The sequence below is a fragment of the Acinonyx jubatus genome, chromosome D2, assembly GCF_027475565.1.
Source record: "Acinonyx jubatus isolate Ajub_Pintada_27869175 chromosome D2, VMU_Ajub_asm_v1.0, whole genome shotgun sequence".
Lineage (NCBI taxonomy): Eukaryota > Metazoa > Chordata > Mammalia > Carnivora > Felidae > Acinonyx > Acinonyx jubatus.
Genome location: NC_069393.1, coordinates 23,934,461 through 23,962,286, shown reverse-complemented (window position 1 = coordinate 23,962,286; position 27,826 = coordinate 23,934,461). Strand labels below are relative to the sequence as shown.

At 34.3% G+C, this 27,826-nt stretch overlaps 1 protein-coding gene across 10 annotated transcripts in view; it reads left to right on the top strand.

Moving 5' to 3' along the window:
• The window catches only part of JMJD1C (jumonji domain containing 1C), a 265,419-nt gene that overhangs the window by 219,515 nt on the left and 18,078 nt on the right, over window positions 1-27,826 (top strand). For 3 of the 10 annotated variants that reach the window (XM_053207206.1, XM_027062097.2, XM_053207200.1), the window contains 15 exons: window positions 429-534; window positions 3,100-3,224; window positions 5,098-5,241; window positions 5,341-5,533; window positions 5,650-7,337; window positions 10,776-10,948; window positions 11,228-13,437; window positions 17,932-18,133; window positions 20,224-20,438; window positions 21,345-21,497; window positions 23,482-23,571; window positions 24,070-24,197; window positions 24,387-24,600; window positions 25,125-25,339; window positions 26,026-26,304. In XM_053207206.1, coding sequence (XP_053063181.1) covers window positions 429-534; window positions 3,100-3,224; window positions 5,098-5,241; window positions 5,341-5,533; window positions 5,650-7,337; window positions 10,776-10,948; window positions 11,228-13,437; window positions 17,932-18,133; window positions 20,224-20,438; window positions 21,345-21,497; window positions 23,482-23,571; window positions 24,070-24,197; window positions 24,387-24,600; window positions 25,125-25,339; window positions 26,026-26,304 — 6,135 coding nt within the window. Of the gene's footprint in view, window positions 1-428; window positions 535-3,099; window positions 3,225-5,097; window positions 5,246-5,340; window positions 5,534-5,649; window positions 7,338-10,775; window positions 10,949-11,227; window positions 13,438-17,931; window positions 18,134-20,223; window positions 20,439-21,344; window positions 21,498-23,481; window positions 23,572-24,069; window positions 24,198-24,386; window positions 24,601-24,899; window positions 25,005-25,124; window positions 25,340-26,025; window positions 26,305-27,826 lie in introns of those variants that run through there. The other 7 variants (XM_053207199.1, XM_053207202.1, XM_053207198.1 and 4 more) reach the window with 6 other exon arrangements.

Sequence of the window (27,826 nt, the reverse complement as noted above, 5' to 3'; positions counted from 1 at the left end):
AAACATTTTAGGCATTATGGGAAGAGGGTAATTCATCTATGTATATATGTATTGTCACTAAAATATTCAACTCGATTCTTTTGCTACCAGCCTTAGATGACCTGATGCTATTTGGTTTGTATATTGCTTCTCATCCTGAAACCCTTAAAAATGTGACTTATCTAAGGCCACACTTAAAGTTAGAAAACACATTAGTAAGTTTCAAATTTTGTCTAGGATTGTTGTCAAGGATCAAATCTTACATAGGTTAATTTCTTATGCTCTGCTGTTATGTAATTGCTAATGCACTATAACTTATGAATTTGTGTTTTTACATACATTTAGATGAAGGAATTTTCTTCAATCCTTAGAAAATATAGGAAGGAGAGTTCGTAATATTAACGTTAGGACAGCGTAACATGGACCTTTCTTTTAATCTGTAATTCTAGGACGACATAGACAGCCTAAACCCAGTTCTCAGGGACAACCCGCAACTTCAGGAAGAAGTGAAAGTCTGGGTAAAGGAACAAAAGGTTCAGGAGATTTTTATGCAAGGTAACTATTTTGAAGTTCTGCATTAATTTTTTTTGGAACTGGGCAGTTTTTCATGTTCGGTTTTGGTTGTTCAATTACATGCAATATAAATAGAAGCCCTAGTTTAATATTTTGAGTTCTGTCCAGTCGAGGGAAAATAGCAAAAATCATAATTTCAGTAGAAAGCTCATAACTTCACCAGCTTACTAGCTCATCTGAGTTAAATGACTGGCATGAAATTATAACCACACAGGTGTTTGTTGATAGGAAAATTTCCATATTACAGAATACAGTTAGGTGTGTCCTTCCTGGAGAAGGAAGCATTGTTTGAGTAAAGGATTGCCCAAAGCCACAAATGATTTCCTTTGAAGAATGCTGTTAGTATCTGATAAAAGTGGCCTATTTCAGTTCACTTTCCTCAGCAGTGACCATCATACTAGTTTTAGTTTTGTTTCTTTTTTTAGTAAGTTATAAATTTGTCTATAACATGTGACTTTCAAACCAGTGGGGTTTTATAATTCTTAGTGATTTATTTTTCTATTTGTAAAATCATATAAGCTTTTTGTGACATTGAATTAAAACTAGGACAGTATGGCATGAAGTATTGATATTTTGTTGAATGGTTTTAAAAAGCAATTTTGTCTTTAAATACCCATATTTATCTCAACCCTCAACTTCCATGTCATTTAACTTCAGTTATAATAGAGATCATCTCTAAGGTGTGGCTACTCTGCTTTGTATGGGTACTTATAGAGCAGATCATCTATGTATTAAATTCTTCTTAGGCTAAATATTCTTTAAAACTTACTATAGAGAATATGAAAAATGCATAGAAATAGTATATTTCAGCCAACTTCCATGTGCCTATCTTCCAGCCCTAACAGCTATAAAACCTTGGTTGGTCCTGCCCCATCCACGCTCCTGTTTCCTTCCATCAAATTCAGTCATCGCCGAATTTTTTAAACAAAGCCAGCATACCATTATTATGCCCCCCCCAAATTAATAGTTTTTTAATATTAAATACTGGATACTCAAGTTCAAATTTTCACTTATTTCGTAAATGTCTCAAATGACTTTTAACAGGTTTGATTGATTTTTATTGTTATTTTATTTATTTATGTATTTTAAATCAGGGGATCCAAAAAATGTCCACAATTTAATGGGTTGATGTGTCCGATCTCTTTTCCTCTTTTCCTTGCAATTTATTGAAGATGCCAGGCTAATATATTTTAGCAACTTTTGTTTTCTTACCCTATTTATAGAGGTGAAAAATTGAGGCAGTATAGTCCCTGTTCAACCTAAGCAGAATTATTTGAGGCAGACTCTAAATTGTGTTTTGTGGTAGGAATAAGACAGTTAAAAATTGAAAATTGTGCTAATAGAAATTGAAAATTGATCATACTTATTCTGTAAGCTGTTGCTATATTACATTCTTAGAGTCTTATTCTTCCACAGTTAGAAAAGACTAGAGTTTGTATAATCGATTATCATGGCTCCAAATATATTTAATTTATAGGTCAAGTGGAACATTTTCTATACATTTGTTAATTGACTTATATTTCAGGCCAACATTAGCATAGTTTTGTTTTGAAACTGGCAAATAAATATTAAACCATTAATTGATATGTTAAATGGCTTATAACTGTATGCCCAGGAATTAAAAATCAATTCATTCCTAGATCTCTCACCTAAAAGTTTTATTTGACCTGTCAACTTCATATTCTTAATTTTTATAAGAGGCAAAATAATGAGAATTAAAGAAGATTAAGCACTTAAACATTTTGAAAGCGTTTGTAAATTGTCCATGTATAATGCTGTCATCAAGGTGTATCAGTTTCCATCTGATCCCTCACAGTTCTTGTTAAACTTTTAAATATTTGATACCATTTTAGTACCTGAATTGAGGAAATTTTTATCTCCCATTATTCTCTTCTGTGGACTGACTTTTGTTTTAATAGGTAAATGTGAATATATGCAGATATATATTATTATTATTTAATCCTTCCCTTTAAAAAGTGAGTTTAATCTAAAAGTACACCATAGTTCTTTATTTAGAATGCCTTTTAGTGCCATATTTATAATTCACTTAATAATCTCTATATGTTGCAAGACTTTGGCAGCTTTTTCTAGCTGTCAACAGAAGAATTAAAATTTGTAGTTGTTATGTAGAGTTTTGGCAACTAGAAAACTCAAGATAATGGAATCCCAAATTACCTTTTCATTTCAGCCACGTAGTCCTGTACCCCACACACCTATTAAGTAGCTTTGTAGCCTTATGACTTTCTAGTCGACTATAACTTTACATTTTATATTGTCCTTTTATTAACTCATGATGCCAAAATACTTTAAGTATTTTATTTCCATTGTGTTAGAACATATATGTGTAGCAGAGTGTGTTTAATGATAACTTCACAGTGATCTGGCGCTAAGGTATATGTAGTCACTTCTAATACATTTTTAAAAAACCAATATTTGAAAATATTACTCATCTATCACAAAGCTCCTGTTTCTCCTAAAAGGTATTCTTCAATGAAAATGTCTCCATTTAAGATACCCCTATTTCTTGTGTGTGTGTGTTTTTTTAAGGTCCTTATTCATTAAATGGATACAGAGTGAGAGTATATAGACAAGACTCTGCCACCCAGTGGTTTACTGGCATAATTACTCATCATGATCTCTTCACTCGCACCATGATCGTTATGAATGATCAGGTAACTAGTCCAGTTAATAATACTTTCGAAGAGAGATACTTACAATTCAGATAGTCCATGCCTCCCAAAAAATGGTTCAATAAGTTTGCAGTAAATAATTTTCATCTCTTAAGTTTTTTCTGTAGTAATATACTTCTAATAAGTTTAAGTGTATCTGATATTTATTAGAGGTCACTTTAGGTCATAGTGAGATAGTGATACCAAATTTATTTCAACACTGATCAAATAAGTCTCTGAAATAGAAGCATCAAACTCTTTTGAGTATTCTTTTTTTTTTTTAAATCCTTTCATCAGCTAATATTTTCTTTCTTAAAATCTGTTTTTCTATCTCCAGTAATAAATGTATTTCCCAAATGATTGCTTTTCACTAATGAAAACTAATGCACACCATTGTAGTTCTTTTCAAGTCAAGTTTCATAGTTGGTATGCTCCCTTAAGTATTAAGGATATAAATTTCATATGAAGTTTTTAAAATTTTTTTATCTTATTATTTTTTTAATGTTTATTTATTTTTAAAAGAGAGAGAGAGACAGTGCGAGCGGGAGATGGGCAGAGAGAGAGGGAGACATAGAAACAGAAGCAGGTTCCAGGCTCTGAGCTGTCAGCACGGAGCCTGACGCGGGGCTCAAACCCACGGACCGCGAGATCATGACCTGAGCCAAAGTCGGACGCTTAACCGACTGAGCCACCCAGGCACCCCTCATAATGAAGTTTTAAAGAACAGTCTGAAAGTCTTGATTTCAAATCTTTCAAAGCTGTAGCTAAAAAAAAAAAAATATTTACACCTTGCAACCTGAGTGGATTGTGGAGGGTTTCTGAATAATTGGGTACCCCTTTAGAAACAGTTCAAATGCTTTGCTTAAAATTTTAGCCAAATTGCTGAATAAATTATATTGGTTAATTGTATTTATTTGTTTTTCCTAAAATGATGGCAAACTTTCATTTCTTAATGGGACATAGAATTGCCTTTAGTTTTTAAAATAGTTATTCTTTAGCATGTCTTTTTAAAAAATTATTACCATTTGTATTCATTTACACAATTTTTGTCATTTTCTTCTTAAGTTCTACTTTCCTAGTTTTATTTTATAGCTGCTTTTTGGAAATGCCTTTTTTTTTCATTAAAAAAATTTATTTTAATGTTTATTTATTTTTGAGAGAAAGAGAGCGCGAGCAGGGGAGGGGCAGAGAGAAGGGGAGACACAGAATCTGAAGCAGGCTCTAGGCTCCTAGCTGTCAGTGCAGAGCCCGATGTGAGGCTCAAACTCACAGACTGAGATCATGAGCTGAGCTGAAGTCAGACGCTTAACCGATTGAGCCACTCAGGTACCCCTTAACTTTTAAATTTTTTAAAAGTTTATTTATTTATTTTGAGAGCAACAGAGGGAGTGGGGGAGGGGTAGAGAAAGAGGGAGAGAAACTCTAAGCAGGCTCCGCGCTGACAGCACAGAGCCCAGTGCAGGGCTTGAACCCATAAAACCATGAGATGGTGACCTGAGATGAAACCAAGAGGCAGATGTCCAACCAACTGAGCTATCCAGGCGCCCCTAGAAATTCCTATTTTTAAAATACAGTTTATGACTTGGCATTATACTCCTAATTGATTCTTAGCCTTGCTTTTTTTAAGATATACTTGCAATAAATATATTTGCTTTTACATTTTTGGTTAGCAGAAGAAACAGTAGGTTTCAGAATGTTAAACAAGCTAATATTATGTTTGATGACTAAAACTGATTTATTGCAAGTCTGACAGTATCTTATGAATTAAGTATCCCAAACTGATTTTTAAACATTTTCTACTCAGTAGTTATACCTAATATTATATCGACTAGCTGATTGGATTTAATTTTTGTTCTTGTTTTGTGTTGTGGATTAGGTACTAGAACCACAGAATGTCGATCCTTCTATGGTTCAAATGACCTTTCTAGATGATGTTGTTCACTCTTTGTTAAAAGGTGAAAATATTGGCATCACATCACGGCGAAGGTCTCGCGCCAGTCAAAATAGCAACGCTGTTCACGTATGTATGTTGTTAATGATGTATTATTATATACATATTTTTCCTTAGATTACTTAGGATCAGGTAATAAATAATCATTGTTCAATCGGTTATTTTTAGGGTCATTATACACGTGCCCAAGCAAATAGTCCCAGACCAGCAATGAACTCCCAAGCTGCTGTACCAAAACAGAATACACACCAGCAACAGCAACAAAGAAATATTCGTCCAAGTAAGAGGAAGGGCTCAGATAGCAGTATACCAGATGAAGAGAAAATGAAGGAGGAAAAGTATGAGTATATAGCACGAGGAGGTAGGACTCAATTTTTTTAAGGGAATGAGAACAAATAAAACAAAAATACACTTAAAAGGTACTTATTTAATATTTTAGTTATGCAAAATAAAACTGTTCCTTTTTTTATCTTACAGAAAATGCTAAAGGGAAAAACAAACAGTTGATGAATAAAAGAAGGAAACCTGAGGAAGATGAAAAGAAACTAAATATGAAAAGACTACGAACCGACAATGTTTCAGACTTTTCTGAGAGCAGTGACTCAGAAAATTCAAATAAGAGAATAATAAACAATTCCTCAGAGCAGAAGCCAGAGAATGAGTTGAAAAATAAAAACACTTCAAAGGTAAATGGAGAAGAAGGAAAATCCCAGAATAATGAGAAGGTAGGAGAAGAGGCACTAATAATAGACAGCCAGCCTCCCTGGGATCAAATACAGGAAGATAAAAAACATGAAGAAGCAGAGAAGCAGAAGTCTGTTGACACTCAGCTTCAAGACACAATGATTATTCGTTCATCAGAGCAGGCCACACTTTCTGATCATAATCCTAACGATTTACTTCTTCAAGAATGCAATATGGAAAAAACACATACAGTGGAATCATTACCAAAGGAGAAATTTGTGTCCAGACCACCCACACCAAAATGTGTTATTGATATTACGAATGACACTAATTCAGAAAAGGTGGCTCAGGAAACCTCCAGTACCTTTGGCCTTCAAACACTTCAGAAAATGGATCCTAATGTTAGTGATTCAAAACATTCTATTGCAAATGCAAAATACTTGGAAACAGCAAAACAAGATTCCGACCAGAGCTGGGTCAGTGATGTAGTTAAAGTAGATTTAACCCAATCAAATGTTAGGAGTGCTTCCTCAGGAAATGATCACCTGAATATGGAAAAAGAGAAAAACCAGTATGTCTCTTATATGTCTTCTCTGAGTGCAGTTTCTGTCACAGAAGATAAGCTGCATAAGCGAAGCCCACCCCCAGAGACAGTAAAATCTAAACTTAATACTTCAGTAGATATTCACAAGACAAAATCAAATCCCTCACCTGAAGTTCTTAAACCTAAAATTACCCATTCTCCTGATTCTGTAAAGTCTAAGGCCAATTATGTGAACAGCCAAGCTGCTGGTGAGAGAAGACTGGCAAACAAGATAGAACATGAGTTATCAAGATGCAATTTTCATTCAGTTCCTACTCGAGGCAGTACCTTAGAAGCTACAAAGAGCCCTCTTATCATTGATAAAAATGAGCATTTCACAGTTTACAGAGATCCTGCACTTGTTGGGTCAGAAACAGGAACTAATCACATTTCACCTTTCTTAAACCAGCATCCCTTTCCTCTTCATTCTTCATCCCATAGAACCTGTTTAAATCCAGGTACCCATCACCCTGCCTTAACTCCTGCACCTCACTTACTTGCGGGATCATCTAGTCAAACTCCAATACCTACCATTAACACTCACCCTCTGACTAGTGGTCCACACCATTCTGTTCATCACCCTCATTTACTTCCTACTGTGTTACCTGGAGTGCCTGCTGCCTCCTTACTTGGTGGCCACCCACGACTAGAGACTGCTCACGCCAGCAGCTTGAGCCACTTAGCATTAGCACACCAGCAACAGCAACAGTTATTACAGCATCAGTCCCCTCATCTTCTTGGACAAGCCCATCCTTCTGCTTCATATAATCAGCTTGGACTTTATCCAATTATTTGGCAATATCCAAATGGAACACATGCATACTCAGGACTTGGTCTACCTTCCTCTAAGTGGGTTCACCCAGAAAATGCAGTTAATGCTGAATCTTCTTTAAGGAGGGTAAGTTACATTGTGGTTTGGCACACATCAATGTATGTGTATTAATCAACATGTATACAAGTGCGTTTCCAATATCCCATTAATTTTTTGTCTTATTATAAAATATGTTAGAACCTTTCAAGCACTAATTTTTCCAATCATAGTTAAACTTTTGATACTTAGTAACTTTGGAACCATGGAAGCTGATATCTCAGAAAAGCCTACATACTTTTAAAAGCCAATTTAAAGAAGTAAAACTTTTAGATTGGTTCTGACATATCTATTATGAAGAATGAATGTCTTGATAACTTATTATGGTACATATCTATAATTATGCTCAGCTAAATTACAAGTACAATTTGTGGATTAAAATTTATGTAAAGTTATATGTAAATTATATATATATATAAATTGGATATAAATAAATTATATAAGCATATATATAAATATATATATATATAAATTATATATAAATTGGATATATATCTTAAATTATTCTCAAGACAAATTTTTATGTTTCCCAGCTAGATATAATATTGATGGTATGTTACAGGCTGTGACTCTCTGAGGCTCTTATTCTCGGAAGGGTGCCTAAGTTGGAGACTTTCTGGTATTTGGGAGTAAAGTTGGGACTGAAGTCCTGCCAACATCAAATGTGAGGAGTTTTGCTGAAGGTGGTGGTATAGAGAGCTCCTATTCCCTCATGGGCGAATGTGGTTTCTCTAGCCACATTTATTTTCATGCTAAGAAGTGATTGTTGAGGGCATTACCATCCACAGTATCAAAAAGAATGAGAATGGGTGTCTTAAACTCCACCAGACAACTTAGTCCTTGTCCTTGGTGCAGCTCAAGTTGCTCTTCAGCTGTCTCCCCAGAATATTTCTAAAACTTGATTGATTGATGGATTGATTGATTAAAATCAATTAACATTAAGTTTACCATCCTAATCATTTTTAAGTGTACAGTTCAATAGTGTTAACTTTATTCACATTGTTGTGCAACAGATCTCTAGAACATTTTCATCTTGCAAAACTGAAACTTTATACCCATTAAACACTCATTCCCTTTCCTCTTCCCCCTATTCTTTGGCCAACCACTTTTCTACTTTGTTTCTAGGATTCTGACCGCTTTAGATACTCCATTTGATGCAGTCATACAGTATTTGTCTTCTTGTGGCTTCTTTCATGTAGCATATCTTTGAAGTTCATCCATGTTGTAGCATGTAACATGATTTTCTTTTTTTTAAGCTGTGTAATATTCCATTATATGCATATTCCACATTTTCTCTATGCATTTGTCAGTGGACTTATGGGTAACTTCTACCCCTTGACTATAATGGATAGTGCTGCAATGAACTTCTGTATTTTTGACATCTTTCACAAGTTAGGCAAGAGAGCGTGACGATTTGGAAGGTAATGCTAGTGAGCTTCTCACTTAGGGATAATACTGCTTATGTAGAGCCTTGGTAATAAATGCAAGGGTGGTGTTCCTCATGCCAAGTCTGTCAGAGGAATTGTTATATTCTGGGTAGCAGTGGTGACCTAGATTATGGTAGTAAGTCCTTCCTTGATTCCTAAGTTGTGATTGTTTACCTTGTTGGTAAAGGGACATCAGCTAGCAGTTAGAGTTCTGACAGTTTTAAAGGATATTTCTTGTGGTTTAATCCCATAATAAATAATCAACTCCTTTGGACTCCATTTCTGTGTGAGTTTTGGTCTTCTTTAATGAAGTCACTAGTGAACTCCACAATTTATTCTGCACCAACATCCCCACATTTGATGTTGGCAGGATCTCAATTCTAGAAGAATTTTGCTTATGTTGATCTGATCCATAAGCTTCCCATTTCCATTCTTGATGGTGCTATTGAACTTGTGGCAGGTAGAATCTTACTGGAATGTATAAATTAAGTAGTTGAAGTCAATGAAGAGTCACTGATTACTACAGTATCCTCTTTACCATTATTGAAAGCAGGCCTGGTGACCCTAGTGCCTAATGCACCCACATTTTACTCTGACCGTTCACTCTCATGTGTCACAAATGTAGATGCAGCTGATACTGGACAAAGACAGACTAGAACACATGGGAACTGAGAGCTGGCAAATCGTTTTGAGTCTTCCATAATTTCCCAACCCTGAAAAATCAGTCTAAGTAACTGTTAGAAGTGGCTTGGGTAGTATTTTTCTCTCAGTTGTGTCAATCTAGCCTCCATATATATATATAAGGGCATAAAATGTCTTCTTAACTGGTCACAAACTTGTTAAACTAAAAACAAGCATATCACATTTTCATTTGTTATGTAAAGTTATAAAGCAGTGAATTTAACATTTTGAACAAAAATGAAGATCTCTTAATCCTAATATTGTGAGTAGAAGTGAAGAAACAATTAGGAAATAATTTTTGTTGGTATTTTATAGTCAAAAATTTAACATTGCCATAAGTGATTGTAGCTTAAAATTTCTGGATAGTGTAAAACTGAGGCCTTTTAAACATACCTGCATGATCTTTATGCATATGTGCATGTGTGTCTAATGTGTATATATGTATTTTTTCTGTTATGTGAGGTTTATGCTTTATAATGTATATTTTTAATCCAAGTAATTTTACAGCAGCATGTTTTTGTTAAGATATCATACTGCTTTTTGCATTATCACTTTGAGATGTAAAATATACTCTCTTTGTTAAAACCAAAGGGGATTTTCCCAATATCTCAGTGAAGTATAACTCCACAAAGTATGTTCTGGAAGAATGTCAGTGTGTATGTGTGTATGAATGTCAGTATAGAACGAATTCTTACCCATGTAATTAGAGAGTTTTAAGTATCAACATAGAGATCAGTATCACCAAATATTCAGTATGAGAAAGGCAGCATATTGATATATAAAAGATTAATTTTGTTGTACTTCCACACTTCCAAGTTTAATAGTCCAACAGTGCTTATAGCTTGTAGTGGAAACAAAGTACAAGTGGCTTTCAAAATGTAATATTCTGCCAATTCTAAGTAAATTGATGCATTGAAAAAGTTTGTTATTTTTGACAACAGAAATTCTATTTCTGGTGACATGTACTTCAGTAATAACAAATTCTGTTTTTTGTATTAGCAGTACATATTTTTATGGTATTAGAATGTTAGGAAATCTGATGAACTAGGTTCTGTACATTTAGAAGTTAAAAGACAATGCTTTCAAGATCTGCATTCAATATAAAAAAAATAACAAATGTTTGGAAATTACTATGATGATACTGGTTGATTTTCCTACATCACATGGAAAAATCCATATAATTATGTTATTTATTTGTCTGAATAGTTCTTGTAAGATATATTTAGAAAAGGTCATTTATGCTTCATAAATATACATTAAAGTCCTGCTGTGATAACTGTGTTTAGCTTTTTCTAGTAATTGAAGTCTGATATATATATATATATATATATGTATATGTATATATATTTTTTTTAAATAGAATTCTCCCAGTCCCTGGTTACATCAGCCCACCCCTGTGACCTCAGCAGATGGTGTTGGATTACTTAGTCACATTCCTGTCAGACCTTCCAGTGCAGAGCCTCATCGGTCTCTTAAAATTACAGCACATTCCAGTCCACCATTGACAAAAAGTTTAATAGATCACCATAAAGAGTAAGTTCACCAATGCTTAAAACTTACGAGTACCTCGTCTTTCATAGTTTTTCTTAATTTGATTTCTAACTAAACAGATAATTTTAAGTTAAGAAACATCTTAAAACTAGGCTTTGAGTAAGTACTATTGTTTCCATTTTGATATACTTTCGAATGTACTCTGTATTATTAAAGTACATGCAAAGTCATGTTTTCCTTTCATAATATTACACAGAAGCTATCTTCATATCATACCAGAAAAAGTTGTTACAGAAACCTTTATGTGTATTTTCTTTACAGAGAACTGGAGAGGAAAGCTTTCATTGAACCATTACGTTCTGTTGCATCCACATCAGCAAAAAATGACCTAGATCTGAATAGGTCACAGACTGGAAAAGATGGTCTATTGCATAGACATTTTGTGGATCCTGTATTGAATCAATTACAGAGACAACCCCAGGAGACTGGAGAGAGATTACACAAATATAAGGAGGAACACCGTCGAATCCTTCAAGAAAGTATTGATGTTGCTCCCTTTACAACTAAAATCAAGGGGCTTGAGGGTGAGAGAGATAGTTATTCCAGAGTAGCATTGTCATCTTCTAGCCCTAAAAGCCATGTCATTGTCAAACAAGACAAGGATGTAGAATGTTCAGTATCTGATCTTTATAAAATGAAGCACTCAGTGCCTCAGAGTTTGCCCCAAAGTAACTATTTCACTACATTGTCTAATAGTGTGGTCAATGAACCACCAAGGTCCTATCCATCCAAAGAGGTTTCACATATTTACACTGAAAAACAGAGTAATACCCTTGCTGCAACAGCTAATCCTCAAACTCTGACTTCATTTATATCCTCTCTTTCAAAGCCTCCACCCTTAATTAAACACCAACCAGAAAGTGAAGGTTTAGTAGGCAAGATACCAGAACATCTTCCCCATCAAATTGCTTCTCACTCGGTAACAACCTTCAGAAATGATTGTAGGAGTCCTACCCATTTGACAGTTTCTTCTACAAATGCACTCCGGAGCATGCCTGCTTTACATAGAGCACCAGTATTTCACCCACCAATCCATCACAGCCTGGAAAGAAAGGAAAGCAACTATAGTAGTCTTTCCCCTCCAACTTTAACCCCAGTGATGCCTGTAAATGCTGGTGGGAAAGTTCAAGAATCACAAAAGCCTCCAACTCTAATTCCAGAGCCAAAAGACTCTCAGGCCAATTTTAAGAGTTCTTCTGAACAGAGTTTGTCAGAAATGTGGAAATCTAATAATAACCTCAGCAAAGAGAAAGCTGAATGGCATGTGGAGAAAAGCAGTGGAAAGTCACAGGCTGCTATGGCATCTGTCATTGTTCGTCCACCATCTAGTACAAAACTTGAGAGTGTGCCAGCAATGCAGTTAGCTTCCAAAGATCGAGTTAGTGAAAGATCTTCAACTGGGGCAAATCAAACAGATTGTCTCAAACCAGCAGAAGCTGGGGAGACTGGAAGAATCATTCTGCCAAGTGTGAATTCAGACAGTGCTCACATAAAATCTGAAAAAAATGTCCAGGCTGTCTCACAGGGCAGTGTTCCCAGTTCAGTCATGTCTGCCGTAAATACAGTGTGTAATACCAAAACGGATGTATTCACATCTGCTGCCACTACCACCAGTGTTTCCAGCTGGGGGGGTTCAGAAATAATTTACTCTTTATCGAATACCATTTTGGCCTCTAAATCCTTAGAATGTACCTCTTCAAAAAGTGTCAGTCATTCAGTGGCTCAGATACAAGAATGCAGGGTCAGCACCACAGCTCCAGTTACACCAGCCAGTAGTAAGACAGGAAGTGCTGTTCAGCCCAGCTCTGGGTTCTCAGGCACAACTGATTTTATCCATTTAAAAAAGCACAAGGCAGCATTGGCTGCAGCTCAGTATAAAAGTAGTAATGTCAGTGAGACTGAGCCTAATGCTGTGAAAAATCAGACATCTTCAGCCTCCCTTCTCTCGGATAGCACTGTAGCCTGTAGTACAATAAACAAAGCAAACTCTGTAGGAAATGGGCAAGCATCCCAGACAAGTCAACCTAACTACCATACTAAACTGAAAAAGGCCTGGCTTACTAGACACTCAGAGGAAGATAAAAATACTAATAAAATGGAAAATTCAGGGAATTCTGTATCAGAAATTATCAAGCCATGTTCTGTCAATTTAATAGCCTCTACATCTAATGACATACAAAATAGTGTAGATAGTAAGATGATAGTTGATAAATACATAAAAGATGATAAAGTCACTAGGAGAAAAGCCAAAAGAACTTACGAATCTGGCTCTGAAAGTGGAGACTCAGATGAAAGTGAAAGCAAGTCAGAGCAAAGGACTAAGAGGCAACCTAAGCCAACTTACAAAAAGAAGCAAAATGACTTGCAGAAGAGAAAAGGTGAAATAGAAGAAGATTTAAAACCCAATGGGGTTCTCAGCAGGAGTGCCAAAGAAAAAAGTAAATTGAAATTGCAGAGCAACAGTAATAGTGGTAAGTTAATTACTTTTTTATCTCAGGCAAAATGGGCTGCACGTTCTTGCAATAATGGTGTAGGTTCTGTCAAGATGAGTGAGCACAGAGGCATCTTTTGACCTTTAATTGTCTGCCCTAGCATAATGTATGTGCTCATAGACCTCATTTCTGCATTTCCCAAGTACCCTATAAAAGAAAATGAGAGAAGACCTATCTCTCCATTTTTAAAAGACTTGTAGAAATATGTTCTACCTAGCATTGACGAAAACTGATTTAGTACTTACTCAGAATTTTGACCATTTCTACGTACTGTCAAGTGGATTCCTAAAATTAGCTATTTACCTTTAACATGATGTAGTTGTGAAAAAAATCCTAGTCACATGTACTTCCTTTAAGTCACATTTTTACAAGAATACCACTTCAATTAGTGTGGATATGCCCTGTATCCCTTCTCTCATCTGGTAACAAAATTGAAAGCTTTTTGAAATTACCTTCTATTTAACTAATATTGCCACTCATTCAAAAAGTTCTTTATTTTGGGTAAAAGTTAAATAAAAGGGGATTGTGGTTTTGTGTGCTCATTTCTACATTCAAGAAAAGTTTCTGTAAGTAAAAGTTTCAAAACTGATTATATTTCATTTGTGGCCTTAGCAAGGCAAAATAAGTGTAATGTTCACTCTAAAGTGTTTCTGTAGGTTTTTAACTCTAGAAGTAGTTTTTCTCAGTTTGCTTATTTCTTTTTAGGTATGTTGCACAATGCAGAAAGCACTTAATAGTTTCACTATATCCATGTATTCATCCACATACAATATATGAAATATCTGACAGTGTGGACATTCAAGAAGTACTTTGGATGCTTGAAGGCTTGTATTTGGGCCTTTTCACTGAATGAGGTTTTTTCACATGCCTGTGTGGAAACCAGAGGCAAAGTGAAGGACAGAAAAACAGGAGGATGGAATCATAGAAAAGGACAGTCAGAAAGTGAAAGAACGAAGCTCTACTAGAGACAGAAAGGCTGACAGACTGAAATGCAAATATAGTCAGAAGAAAGAGAGGGAGATTGACATCGGAGGATACAATATACATGCCATTTGAGTATTGGATTGTGTACTGTGTTGCCTTTTCTTTTCTCATGTGTTTTGCTTCCCCAGTGAATTCTTAAGGAGGCATAGTGTGGTCAATAATTGTTTCTTTTCTGTTTCACATGACATTTCCTTTGGTGTTGGGTATACAGATAGATACTTGAGTTAAATTTACAGAAAACAGAGATAGGAATCTTCCAACTTTTAACACTTAGAAAACTCTTGTGAAGTTAAGTTTATAAAATTAACTCTTAAGTACATATTCTAGTTCATGTTGACAGTGAATGTACAGGTTCCCAAGTAAGAGTTCAACGACAGACTGGATCAGCATCCCACCCCCCTCCAAGTTGTGCTGCTTAGTCAAATCTCTTCTTCTTAGTAACTAACATTTAGCCTCAGAGAGGGTATTCTAAGCCCCATCTATTGTCAAGTCCAAAATAATATTGACTGTTCATTGCCATCTGTTAATTATGGGCAGAGTTGTTCTGCCTTTGTTCTGGCTGTCTAGAAAAGTTCTCTAAATTGGGAGTTCATAAATCTAACTTCCATATTTGAGTGGATCATCTACCTCGTGAATTAAATATGACCTTTATCTAATGGTCATTGGGGTTGTCATCAGTCATAGTCAAAAAGAGTGAGTTAAGTCAGTACTTAGAGTGTAATGTGATTACATACACTGTTACACATGTGTAAGTTATATACACATAACTCCTATAATAGTGTGTTTCTTAGTACCTTCTAAAGCCAGGTACAATAGATTTTATCTGTTGCTTTGGAATGTCTTCGTATCTGCTGCCTTTCCATACTGCTAATTAAAAGTTGGTTGTTTTTCTGTGACTAATTTCTTATATAATTTTATGAACTGAAATTACCCATCAAATTTAAATATGTCCAAAGTCCTATAACACACAAAACTAGACTATATAATCAGAATTAATTGCTATATCTCAAAAAAAAATTTTTTTAAGTGATGGACTATCAAAGATTAAAGGTTAGCATGTATTTGTTTCCTATTTTCTTCCTCCATAGTTTTCTGTTGGCTAGAGCAGCTGATTGAGTATTTGCTGGTAAATTGAGAACTAAGGATGAAAATGTTCTTATGGCATGAAAGAATACTAGGTATTTTTTGTTGATTTAAATGTGTTATTCTCAAAGTTTAGATTTTAGATATTGGCAATAAATTAGATGTATAGATTTGAAAGATAAAGTTATTTTATTATGTGAATACTTTTATAATAAAATTCATAAAAGGAGTTCGCTACCATTGTGTGTTGCCTAGTTTAGAAACAAAAATCACAATATCACAAACTGTCTCTATGACCTGGGACTTTGTGTCTTTGTAATTCATCCATTCATTTAAATTAAAAATAGTTTCAGATTGTCTATTTTGTGTCACAGAATTGAAATTTGCTTTGAAATGTCCAGTTCTATAAATACTGTTTAAATTGTTCATAGTGGTATGGTTATCCATACTCTCTGAACTGTTCCATTACCTGTAATGTAAAAGCATATTGGTTAATAGTTGTTTTCTAGTCAAAATAGAAATACATTGAATTTAGTTTATTCTAAGTGTAACAGAAAAAAAAAAAGTAAATAAATGATTGAAATCACGTGTGCCAAGTAAAAATCTATGAGCAGTGTACAATTCTTGTTCATTCTGACTTCTAAAAGCTCTGAATTTTTTATACTGTCTATAGGGGAAATCTGCCTTATATGCAGTGGAGGAGATAGCAAACTCTTCATACGAGCCTTATGGAAACATTTTTATTCCATAAGTGGTGTGTGCATATAATATGTCTTTCTTTAGTGGATTAAGCCAAATGGCTTGTCCTAAGTTAGAGACAGAAGAGGGGAGAGCAGGCAGTTTAAAGAACCAGGCAACAATCCTAGAAGTGCTTAATAACTGGAAGCAGATTTTAAATGAGCCATCCCGAAGCTTAAACTCTGTACTTCCTATGTTAAGATGTGCTTTCTTGCTGTCATTGTACTCCTTACACTGTCAACAGGTAAGTAATAGTGGGAGCTCAAGGCCAGAGATCTGCTACATATTTCTGCAAGAATTAGATCGTCTCCGGAGAATAGTTGTACTGCCTCTTTTCCACACATCAGAGTGATTAGAAAGCACAGGGTAGGAAATATCTTTGAACATGACAGAAAGAGCAAACTATGTAAATCTCATACCTGACATACAGATGTAAGTACACTTTTAAGAGTCTGATATTTGGGGGCACCTGGGTGGCTCAGTTAAGTGTCCGACTTCGGTTCAGGTCATGATCTCACGGTTTGTGAGTTCGAGCCCTGTGTCACGCTCTGTGCTCAGAGCCTGGAGCCCACTTTGGATTCTGTGTCTCCATTTCTCTGCTCTTCCCCAGCTCATGCTCTGTCTCTCTCTCTCTCTCTCCTTCAAAAATAAACATTCAAAAAAAAATTTTTTTTAAAAAGGAGTCTGATATTTGCTTGTCCCAACATAGGTTGTTTTTAAAAGAATATGCTTTAAATTTTTTTAATAGGCAAAGTTTAATTTATGTATAATATTTTGAGTCCTGCTCTGTAGATGACAGATTATCTACTTGATACTTGAGCCAGTGTTATAACAATTAAGTTGAAGTTAGTAAACATGATGGTGCAGTGATGTAGAGCATAGTAAATAATTTCTTCAAATGTTAATCATTTGAGGTTTTTTTTTTTCCTTTAGATTTCTCTGATGCCTTTTCTACCATCAAAAAAGACCATCAAGTTAATACTGGCTTTTTTCTTTATTTTCTTCATCCCTTTTATTTTCTAAAAGATACTGCTTCCATCAGTATATTGAATCAAATGGAGGACATCAAAATGAGGGAGAGATACTAAGAGACAGCTTATTAGCCCCTCTTCTCTCAAATAATGGTATTATAAAATTGCCTCTTATCTTTAATGGACCACACTTACCTTGGAGAATCATATTAAATATTTCAAAACAATATATGTTGGAATTAGTCTGTAGTTTCTGAAAGTACTAACTTTTGGTCTTCAGATTCTTCCTGAAATATCTTGATCTTGAAATAACTTTCTCCTGTGTATACCAAATCCCTGTGTAGAAGGGCTATATTTTTAGCTATAGATTCACATAGAAATGAATGATTCCTGTGTTTGCTATTGTACAAATATAAATATTTAATATATAAAGATTTCAATCAGCTGGAAGATTTACTCAGCTCTGCATTTCCAGTATACTGACATAAGAATTCATTTAATTAATAGAATAGTAAGTAAATAGAAATGCTGCCGTGGACTTTTAGTTATTAATGAGGACCTAGAAGTATAATGTCTGCTTCTTTTTTACAGTCTTAATATGTTGTGACAGTTGTATACCTGTCTTGAACTTTATCTCAAGGAGTGTACTTTTTTAAAAAGTTGTAATCTTGCTAATAATTTCCTACTGGTTTTACAGCTGGCATCCCTCGTTCGGTATTAAAAGATTGGCGTAAAGTCAAGAAGCTGAAGCAAACTGGGGAATCCTTTTTACAGGATGACTCCTGCTGTGAGATAGGGCCTAATTTGCAAAAGTGCCGAGAATGTAGACTTATTCGGAGTAAAAAAGGAGAAGAACCAACCCACTCCCCGGTGTTTTGTAGATTTTACTACTTTAGACGGTGAGTAGAAATATGTAATTGGGGAAAATAGGTCTATTGGATATTGGAAATTATACTGCCATTCTGAGGGTCTCTTTTAGAGGTGGGAGTGAGTCTTTTGAGTTTGTTTCTGAAACATCAGAAAAGAGTATTAAACTTTTTTGTGATAAATTTAATAATATCTAACCATGTGACTAAATTCATATTCTCTTGTTACTTGTGTTCATATGGCCTTTCTCTTCTGAGATATTTATTTTTCCTTAATGAGAAAATAGTATTTTCTAGAAAATGATAGGAAGCAGCAATTTGTTTGGTTTAAGGAATTTTTAAATGGTTATATACTTAGACCATTTATATTAGTTAGCAATCACAAATCGTCTATAAATCTAGGTAAACAATCTAGGTATCAAACCAAAGTCATTGCATTACATGGACTACCCACATGTTTTGTTAAACATGTAGCTATAAAAATATGAGTTATAAAATTAGAAAAAGGGTTTGTCAGTACCATATCATACTACCATATCACGTTTCACAGGTAGAATCAGTCATTCCTGAGATTCAGCTCTTTCTCTTGCTTCCTATATGACTTTATTAACTATAGTAGGATTATATAGCTCATCCTATCTCATATGCATAATGCTAATTATAGTGGTACCTACTTCAGAGAGATTTCATGATTAAATGAGATAAAGTACAAAAGGTCCTTAGTCGTACCAAGCACCTATGAATGTGTATGAATATAAGCTGCAAATATTTTCCTAATCATCAACTTCCTAAGAAGTTAGGAAACACTTTGCTCTGGCAAATACACCTCTGCTGGTGGCCCAGTGGAGACCCCAAGAACATGTATTGTTAGGAACAGAACCAAGTTCTATTTCTTACTTTTACTTCATGGTTTTTCCAGCCAACAATCCCCAAAGGATCAACAACTTTAAAGAATAGTTGTAGAAAGTAGGGCACATGGAATTGCAGTAAAAAAGAAAAAGAAAACAGAAGGAAAGTAGATTTGAAGGAAAGAAATTTTCAGGTAGAGATAATAACACAAAGCTGAAATAAGATAATAGATTATAACAAAGGGAGAAATCTGGTTGAAAAAAGGATGATGGATTATAATGAAGGGAAAATTTGGTTTAAAAAAAAAAAAGAAAGGTTTAGGTAATAAAAGAATGAGAAAAGGGCCTGGGAAAAGGAATGTTGTTGGTGTTGTCCATCTGAAAAATAGAGAATGAATTGTAATGAATTTCTGATATCCCCCAGTTGAGAGTAAATAGAGTAAGTACTATGATACTGAAGAATAACTACCAACCCGGAAGAAAATGGCAATTTTGCTTTCCATTTACCCTAAACTTTTCTGAATTGAGTAGTTAAGTAAATTGGATGGCAAGCTGAGAGGAACTAAGTATACTTAGTTGGGTTCCTAATAAACTTTTGAGAGTTTCATCCTTTTCTCTAAATCATAAATAAATAAAGTGTCATTTTAATTAATGAAAACTATGTATATATATACTTGGTATTTTTTAAATCCTCCCAGTGAAAGTCTTAAGGTGATTTAGGGCATTTTCAGTATTAGAGGTTGTTGATTTAGATTATGTATAAAATAAAAGTATTGCTCTAGGCAACATTTGGCCAACATTTTAACTCTTGTCCTCATCAAACACTCAGACACAATTTTCATTTGACTGAAATAAATAGTTAAGTATAACTGATAGGAAAAATCTTATTTCTTGAAATAACCTAAAATTGGTGCTGCTTATCATTGCCATTTGTGTAACACTATGGGAGTCATTTAAGTTTGTTAAATTTAATTAATAATGAAAAGTGTGTGTGTATATGAAGGACTACCCTATTTTCTTGTTTTTTTTTTTAACAAATGTAATTTACATGTTTATAATACAAAAGTAAATTAATTATAAATTTACAAGTTTATAAAACTGGACTGGTGTCTTGGGGTGCCTGGGTGACTCAATCTGTGCTGACAGCTCAGAGCCTGCTTGGGATCCTCCCTCTGCCTCTCCTGTACTCGCACTCTCTTTCTCAAAATAAATAAGTAAACATTAAAAAAAAAAAACTGGACTGGTGTCTAATCCTTTTATGTTTTAATATTTCAGATTGTCATTTAGTAAAAATGGAGTGGTTAGAATAGATGGTTTCTCTTCTCCTGACCAATATGACGATGAAGCTATGAGCTTATGGACACATGAAAATTATGAAGATGATGAACTAGACGTAGAAACTTCAAAATACATCTTGGATATAATAGGTGATAAGTTCTGTCAGTTAGTAACATCTGAAAAAACAGCTTTGTCCTGGGTGAAAAAGGATGGTAAGGAAGTTAAATACTTAGAATATACAACTGTACAAATTTGATTTTAAGAATTTCTCTTTGAAGTATATTTAATAGGAGCAGTCCCTTATTTTATCTAGTGTTACTGACATTTTAATTTGATAACACTTTTTTTTATGTACAAAGGCACCTATGTGTACTTAAATCAACATCTTTTCCAACTGAATGTATTAACAATTCATGAAGTCACAATAGCACTATGCTGTTTCTGCCATTATGACATAAGTTAGCATGATAAGGATACTTCAGATGTGGAATGGGGAAACTTCAGCATTTGCCAGCATAAGACACAGTCCATACCATTTATTTTTAATCTGCTGTGGTTCATCACAGGTTTTAGAATCAGATAGATTTATATTTGAATCTCAACTTTATTCCCTGCTTTTAACTGTATGACTGTAAGATGGGAGTAACTACCTCATAGCTTTGTTTAGAAAGTAATTATATTTACATATGTAAAGCACCTAATATATGAGTTACTCTAAATCTTCCTTTCTCCTAAATCAGTGGTTTGTCCCCCAAGGGATGTTTGGTAATGACTGGAGACATTTTTGGTTGCATGACTGAAAGGTCGGGAGTGGATGGTAGAGCACTAACATCTAATGTGTGGAGGTCATAGATGCTGCTGAACTTCCTACATTGCACAGAATAGTCCCTCATAACAGAGAATTATTCAGTCAAAAATCTTAAAAGTGCTAAGGTTGAGAAACTCCATTAGATGTAAGTCTTCTGAAGAGAATTACTGATTCAAGAAATCTGTTGATCTTTAGTTACATCCTTCAGAGTTCTTGGTTTGCCATAAAATTTTTGTGTTTGTGTATTTCAGCGAAAATTGTGTGGAAAGGAGCATACTTGCCTTTAAATTTTTATTTCTCTGTGTTTCAGCCAAAATCGCCTGGAAAAGAGCAGTGAGAGGAGTCCGGGAAATGTGTGATGCATGTGAAGCAACATTGTTTAACATTCATTGGGTCTGCCAGAAATGTGGATTTGTGGTCTGCTTAGATTGCTACAAGGCAAAGGAAAGGAAGAGTTCTAGAGGTTGGTTTATAACTTTCTGTAAATTGAAATTTTTATAATGTTCATTTTCTTTAGGATCATTCATCTGGAAATGATATGTGTGTGAGGTCCCCCCCCCCATACATTAAAGAAGTTTGGTAAATTTATTAATGTCCAGATTTCCTAGAATAAAAACTGCATCTACATCTTTTTATCCTGATTAGTAGATCCACCCACTCCTTTCAGCAGGTAGTTTTTTAATGTAGCCCAATTTAGGATAGGCTTTGCTCCCTTCAGACTCCAGTGTGTAGGAGCCTGAAGCCTATTCTAAGACCTGTTAATTAATTACACGGTCATGCACATAAGTCACAATTGAATATTTAACTCGTATGAACTGATTTTTCTGAGTAATTGGTCCATAAAGTTCAGATCAAAATGTTCAAGAATATGCTTCCACTGGTATCCATTTGTCCCGTAGTTCTTAGAGAATGAAGAAGTCTTTATTATATTTAACAGTAGTCTTTGAAGCTATTATTTTAGATGAAATGTCACTAAAACAGTGTTCTACATGTTGATACAGTTAAAGATAATATAAAAATTTTAAAAAGAAGTAACTGAATTCACGTTTTCTCGTGATAAAAGTGTTTTTAGAAAAAGCTTATCCAAGGCAGTTTTAGAAGTAACTACCTCATATTGGTAACCTGAAATTTTTAGTTATTTGTTTGGGATAAAGTCTTCATGAAATGAGAGGATTTGAATTGTGAAAGTATTAGAAGTAAAGTCGTGTTTAGTGATAAAAAACTGTTTAATGTCTAAAAATGATATATGTCATTTTCATATCCAACAAACTCTTTCAGAATACTTACCTCGATAAACCATGATTTAGCTATCAGTATCTTTTCCACTGATAAGATTACTAGAGCCTTTTTCTTAGACACCCAACACGTAAACAAAAAGACCCCTAGAGTGGGGACACATTTCCAAACATCACAGCTGGGTGTTTCTGTGACATGCAAAAGATACATAAATCTTTAAAAAGATTTGAGGCTATAATAAGGAATGCAATCTGGGCAGTTACCTATCTTCAAAACTATACAAATATATTTGGATATTTTTAGTTAAAAACTTAGCTCCACCGTTATAAAACTTCATCACATGCATTTTATATTCTTTTTTCCTGTTTCCATATTACTTTTGTTTTCCCTTTGCCCAAGTAAAGAAATTAATTCATCGTATTTTTCCATACTGTTTGCATGTATATGAGCATGTATCATTTTTGGAATAAGATAGGGTATGTATAATAAACCTTAGTAGTTGCATTGCTATTGATATTCACAGTCCTGTTAATTTTAAAAGTATAGTCATTGTATCTTTTTTTTTAACCTCTATGCCTTCAGTTATATATTGTTATCTATATATTTCTATTTCACTGTCAAATATTGTGATAAACTCCTATTGGCTAGGTTATAGCTTTATATAACAGTAATTTTCATAATATTCAATACCTTGATCTCAAGGAAATCTTTTTCTATAAATTTGATGACATACACAGTTACTTATGATGTGGCTCTGTGAGCTTCAATATATATCATAAAGCTCATTAAAGTCAGCATAAAAAATCTAGAACTATTGTTTGATGAAGTTTCAGACTAAATAAAATTCAAATCCAGTCTAAAACTGGTTTTCTTTAAAAACTTTCCAACTTTCCCCTCCAGAACCTACACAATAACTTGTAAATGCTTTCTAACAGCTTATATTTTAGACAAGGAAGATAGAGGTAACTAATACGTTAATGACAATAAAGAATGGTAATTTCAGAAAAGGATAAATAACATTATATCAGTTTTGTATCTTGTTTTTATAAAATTCTCGTAATGATGGAACTTAGTCTTTTAAAAACCAACCAAACCAATTTGAGGCCTGCTATTGGTATTTTATATAATTGTTAAGCTCTTCATATATGTTATCAATTTTATAATTCTAAAACCATGATGGATATAAAAGTATGTATGTTATAATCATACAGATAAAGAACTGTATGCTTGGATGAAGTGTGTGAAGGGACAGCCTCATGATCACAAACATTTAATGCCAACTCAAATTATACCCGGTTCTGGTAAGTATAAATGTACATTATTTACTTAGTAGTGTAACAGCTCTTTCTTGGTCTAGATTACTTAGGAGTGCGTAGAAATATAATAGAATGGAGAGGTAAGGTTTATCTAATCTTGAATTGTTTTTGTTCAGTTCTTAGAATCTGGTGTGTAATAAACCTAATGAGGCCAGCCCAGACCCAGTGATGAAGAAAGTCAGAGGAACCATTGTGGAGGGGGAAACTAGAGTGTGGCAGAAAAGCTTACTAGATTTATGATGAAAGGTTATTTTCCTTTTTTTTTTTTTTTTTTTGAGCACACTGAGTTTTCAAGAATAGAGGTGAGAGAAAAGAATAGAGAACATGAATTTGGTTGAATAATCAAACCTGAAAGAATTGGAAGAATTGAAGGAAAAAATGGGAAGCAAAGTGAAAGGACATAAGAAAACCTGCACAAGAAAAGACTGGAAAAAATTTTATTGTCTTAACTATCTTTTTATTAACCACTCATATATTTTGTAGTTTTGACAGATCTTCTAGATGCGATGCACACTCTTAGAGAAAAATATGGTATTAAATCCCATTGTCATTGTACTAACAAACAGAATATACAGGTTGGAAATTTTCCTGCAGTGAATGGTGTATCTCAAGTAAGTAAAACTTTCTAATTATTCAAATGAAATGCATAGTTAAATTAATCATCTTTGCTATTTGAAATCAGTTTAGGACTTGTGTTTTGTAAATTATGTTTTTTATGTTACTGTATAAATATTACTACTTTTAACTCTGAATAATTGAAGAGGTAGTATTTTTAAAGTTTAATTGTTCTACCCTTATAGGTTTTACAGAATGTTCTTAATCACAGTAATAAAATTTCTCTGTGCATGCCTGAGTCTCAGCAGCAGAATAACCCTCAGAAGTCTGAGAGTAATGGCAACAGCAGCCCAGGGAGTGACGTAAGCACAGACAGCAAGTTAACTCCTCCAGAATCCCAGTCACCACTGCACTGGTTAGCAGATCTTGCAGAGCAAAAGTCCAGAGAGGAAAAAAAAGGTAAATGAAGTTATCTAAGTATATAATAGATGACTATAATATAACCAACAATGTACTATGATACATTATAATATTCACTTAGAACAGTTTACATTTGTGTTTTGCTTGCATTATGTATGGCTTGGATACAGTAAAACATTTGTTGTCTATTGTTAGGAACTCACCTCCCTGTGATTGTATCAAAAGTAGTTAGAATCATTTGTGGATGAGCGTATCATTAAAGCCACCAGGGCAGTAGATTTGTAACTTAAACTATACTTTCTCCCTGTTTTAGCTATAGCATTTTTCATTTGTGACAGGTGCAAACTCAGCTACATGTCTAAGATATTGAGGAAGGCCTTTTCATATTCAAACTGTTTGACTCCATTTTGAAGGATCTAACCCATCCTCTGGTGTGTGTTCAGGTGAATAAATCACTAGTGCTACACTTTTTATCTCTCACTATCAAATGTAGGGTCCCAGTTTTGTCTGTACTTTAGCAGCATGATTAGTTTTATTTGAATTTTGTAAATGTTGTATTTCAGAAAACAAAGAATTTGCCCTTGAAAATCAAATTAAAGAAGAGAGAGAACACGACAATCCTGATTCTCCAAATAGCAGAACATCACCTCCTGTGTCCCAGAATAATGAACAAGGCTCAACCTTACGAGATTTACTGACCACAACAGCTGGCAAGCTCCGTGTGGGTTCTACAGATGCTGGCATTGCCTTTGCCCCAGTGTATTCGATGGGAACCCCAGTGAGTGAGATGCCAGATTTTTGGTTTTCATATGGACCTTAAATTTAGATGATTTGGGGATTTGGCTGTGAACTACACAATAAATAGATGCAAATGAAATAAAATACACCAATTACCAGACATATTCCCAATTGCATTATAAATCTCGTAGCTTAAAAGCTGGAGATTGTAGGTTTTTTCCCATGTGAAAAAGGTTGAGGGAGGGGCATTTCATGCCAGAAGAGCCCTAAGATAACTCCTTCAGAATTTGAAAACCATGTATCTATCTAGTAGGGGAAATAAACCACATGGAAGTTAATGTTTTGTTACTTAAAATGTTTAGTAATCCATTTTTGTTTTAATTATGCACCAGAAGAAAATAAAAACCAGTAATTGCATAGGTAGGCACAAATTTTTAGTGGTCTTTAAAAGTATATGGGAAATTCCACCTATCTATCTTGTCTGCCCTAGTCCTAAATAGTGTAAAAGGCCACAGTTGCAGTTTTTGCAGACCTGGCAGATTCTCACATGGAAGACCACCAGACTTCTGGTTCATACCTGTTAGGAACAGCGTAGAGACTACAGATCCATATTTGCTGACATGATTAGATATTCTTGAAGGCAGATAAAATGTTAATGTGAGTTGTTAGTGAAAGTTTAAAAATGTATATATGTTTCCTCTCAAAATACAACTTTTCCCCTAATAGAGTGGTAAAAGTGGAAGAACTATGCCAAACATTCTTGATGACATAATTGCTTCAGTTGTTGAAAACAAAATTCCACCAAATAAAGCCTCTAAGATAAATGTAAAACCAGAGCTGAAAGAAGAGCCTAAAGAGTGCAGAAATTCGTCCACGGAGGAAAACAGTATGTTGTACAATGACGTGCCACATTCTTGGATCTGCGAGAAGCATATTCTGTGGCTTCAGGATTATAAAAATATTAATAATTGGAAGCTTTTCAGAGAGTGTTGGAAACATGGACAAGTGAGTATTTTAAGCTGATTAGTGAATCTGAAACTGGTTGGATAAGAAGAAAGGGGAAAGATAGTACTTACTGGATTTGGAAGTCAGATCTCGAAAACAAAAAGGTTACCAGAATTACTGGTTCTGAATTTATATTCTTTGGTCAAATTTATATGAATTAACAGGGAAGCACAGGTTGTTTGATGTTTTATTTTTTTAGCTATCAGTCAACAGATTTTTAATAAAGCCATATATTTACCAAATTTGGCAGTGCCTTTTTTTACATTTGTACTTTGGTCCAGTTAACAGATACGTATCTATTATTAAAGTGTTAATACTAGAAGCACTTTCCTTGGACTAATGAAAAGTGTAGATGTTTTTGCCTTTAATGTTTATCCGTAGAGCATTTATTGATGTGTTAGTTCATCAGATCTTGAATGACAAACGCCATTATTTAATTCTGTTCAAATAAAAATGATTTTCCCTTTGACCAAAGTTTTGATAGAATGTTTGGCATTCATGTCAGATGGCAGTTTATTACATTAATGCGAACAAAAATTGTGAACAAAATTGAGAATTTGCATGACTTACTATTGTCATGTTGTTTTTTCTTGCTTTCTGGAAAACATTCTTTGCTATTTTATTTTACTTTCTTCATTGAGCAGGTAGTTATTGAGCACCTAATAAAACCTGGTCTTTTTGCTGGCCATTAAAGATATATAAAATGAGTAAGTTATATAAAAATAAGTAGATGAGCAAACTATTTTAGTGCAAAGGTTCTTAATCTTTTTAAGTCGCTAAACCTTTTCACATTGTGAAGAAAGCTTGTTTCCTTTCTCCCCAGAAAAAAATCATACCCATTCATTGCACATACACAATATTTAGTTCCCCCTCCTTTCTTTCTTTTTTTTCTTTTTTTTCTTTTTTTTTCTTTTTTTTCTGGTTGGCTCTCCTTGAAGCCCTGATGCCATTGGTGGGTCATAATTTAGACCTTTTGATTTTCTGTGTGCTTGAACAGTCAACGGAAATATTTTAATAAATACATTAAATATGCTAAGGACCATTTTAAGGTACTCTAAAAAAACCAAAAGAGGGAATGACTAGGCTAGAGTACTAATTCCAAAGGGGTAGTCTGAATTGATGTCTCAGGGGTTAAGTGAAAATTTTCTGGATGTGAACAAGATACTGGAAATAATCAAAAGCATCAGGTGCTTGGGAAACTGTTAAGTAGTTTTGTTTGCCTGGAACACAGATAAGAGTTCTGTGGGATAATGGTGAGGAAATGGTAATTAGAGTTATGATTATGAAGGGCCTTAATCACACTAAGGAGTTTGAATTTTATTCTGTAGCTGTTGGTTTTATTTGAGGAATCAAAGTAATCAGATTGACATTTTAAAATTAACTGACAGCAAAGCAGATTGGAAGTTGAATTAGGGGAAAATAAGACTAGAGACAAGGAGTCAAATTAGATAGGTTTCCATTATTTCAGGAAGGTGATGATGATGGTACGTACCCTAGGAATCTGCTTCAGAAGATTCTAATA